Source organism: Adiantum capillus-veneris, chromosome 11 (genome assembly GCF_014529385.1).
Source record: "Adiantum capillus-veneris isolate H3 chromosome 11, ASM1452938v2, whole genome shotgun sequence".
NCBI classification, from domain to species: Eukaryota; Viridiplantae; Streptophyta; class Polypodiopsida; order Polypodiales; family Pteridaceae; genus Adiantum; species Adiantum capillus-veneris.
Window position 1 is genome coordinate 36,938,079 of NC_140941.1, and position 1,927 is coordinate 36,940,005.

A 1,927-nucleotide genomic window follows, 5' to 3' on the forward strand; every position below is an offset into this window, starting at 1 on the left:
ACACACACACACACACACACACACACACACACACACACACACACAGAGTAAGGAGATGTTGTAGCAACGATGAAAAGGTTTTTGAAAAGGGATAGGGAGCTAGAGTAGGAAAGTTGATGTTGCACATCAAGAAAGAGGTTATGGAAATCAAAAGAGATATGCAAGCTTGGGAAGATAGTGAAAGTGGAATGGGTAACTTTGATCAAGGAAGGAGATGTTGAAGATATGGGGACGGAAGTTGCAGATCTAGAATGAGATGTTGGAGATATGGAGAAAGAGGTTGCGGATCTAACAGAGAAGATGTTGGAGCTATGGAGAAAGAGGGTGCATATCTGGAAGGAAATGTTGGATCTATGGAGAAAGAAGTTGCAAATCTAGAAGGAGATGTTGTAGCTATGGCGAAAGAGGTTGCAGGTTTAGAAGGAGATGTTGTAGCTATGGAGGAAGAGGTTGCAAATCTAGAAGGAGATGTTACAGAGGTAGAATGATGTGTGGTAGGCTACTTTACAAAAAGATGCCCTAGCATGAGAAGAGTAGGAGAGAGAGAGAGAGAAGTCAAGGCGTTTTAGAGAGAGAATGGAGATAAAGATTGCATATCTGCACTTTTCAGTAGTTGAGGGGAGAAAAAGAGAGCTTAAGACACTTTTGGAGGGAGAAAAATAAGAAGAGAGAGAAGACAAAGAGGGAACAAGAGAGGGAAACTTTTAATATTTGAAAATTGAAAAGGTGCTTTTGGGGGAGAGTAACTTCAACCAGATCTAGTAAAATTTGCATATATTTTTGAAGAAAATAAGCAAAAGTATTTTTGTATAGGCATGTCTAAACTATCTACCCCACCATTCTAGCCCTTGGTCACATCTTGATTAAGCTTTAAGTTTTTCCTTAAATTGCCAAATAAAGAAGCCCTCCTATACCCCATTCTCTTCCTAATGACATGAGGCATGCCATGAGTGGTGTAGCAAGCACCCTCTACCCCTCTATCATGGGTGGTGAATGTGAGCTCCTTACCTCCTCCTCCCTTGGCCATGGCGTAGACCATGGTGTTATTAAAATTGCATACATAGGTTCAATCGGTGAGTTGCTCATTTTGTAATTTGTGATCTAATGCAAAACAAAATAAGTCTCATTTACTCATTGTTTCTTTCATGATCAATAAGTTTAGTCATTGTTCCATGATATTTTGTTAGAGAACATAATATTTTGTTAATTCATTGTTCCTTTATATTTCTTTAGAGAACAAGGCATTGGGTGAGCCTTAGGTTGTTAAAGCACAAGATTTGGTGTGGGCCAAAACTTTCTGGGGCAATGAAGATGCTAGATTCTTGGCCATGTCTCGTGGTCGTTATAAGAGATGGTGCAAGAAGCACCTAAGGAAGTTGTGGCTCGAAGTGACTGTCAATGTAGAAACAACCATGGTTGCTTATAATATGGTTACGAAAAAGGGAGTTGTAGGGATAAAGTAGTTCAAACCATAGCTATAGCTTGGAGGAAGGAGAAGAATACTAGGGAGGCTAATGTTCTCCCCATTTATAGATTTCTTCCAATAGACTATAAATATTCTATTGAACAGAATTGGACTTTTTGCATATCATGATGAGCTTGGTTAAGGAACATAGATTTTTGCATGGCTTGGATCATTGCCTAAGAGCACAAGACACAAAACTCACTAGAGCTAGTGAAGATGTAAATAAACCTCAAAAGACCTTTTTGTGTGGTGGGAATACTACTCAAATTAGGAGGGACACTCGACTCCTCTAGAGAATTTATTGTAGCCCATCAACTCCTTGACCATGTGTCCGACTGGCCGAACCCTTGCTTGGTCCTTGGTAGCAATAGATTCATAAGATTACAAAGGTCTGTGTCTTGCATCGACAATAGGCACCATGTAGTTGTAATTATGGGCCTTTTGTGACTACTAACACCATCA

At 39.8% G+C, this 1,927-nt stretch overlaps 1 protein-coding gene across 1 annotated transcript; it reads left to right on the forward strand.

The window, feature by feature from the left end:
* Positions 1-251: 251 nt before the first annotated feature.
* Positions 252-488, forward strand: LOC147447107 (uncharacterized). The gene has a single exon (XM_086524250.1). The coding sequence runs from the start codon at positions 252-254 to the stop codon at positions 486-488; it is 237 nt and encodes a 78-aa protein (XP_086380376.1).
* Positions 489-1,927: the final 1,439 nt, after the last annotated feature.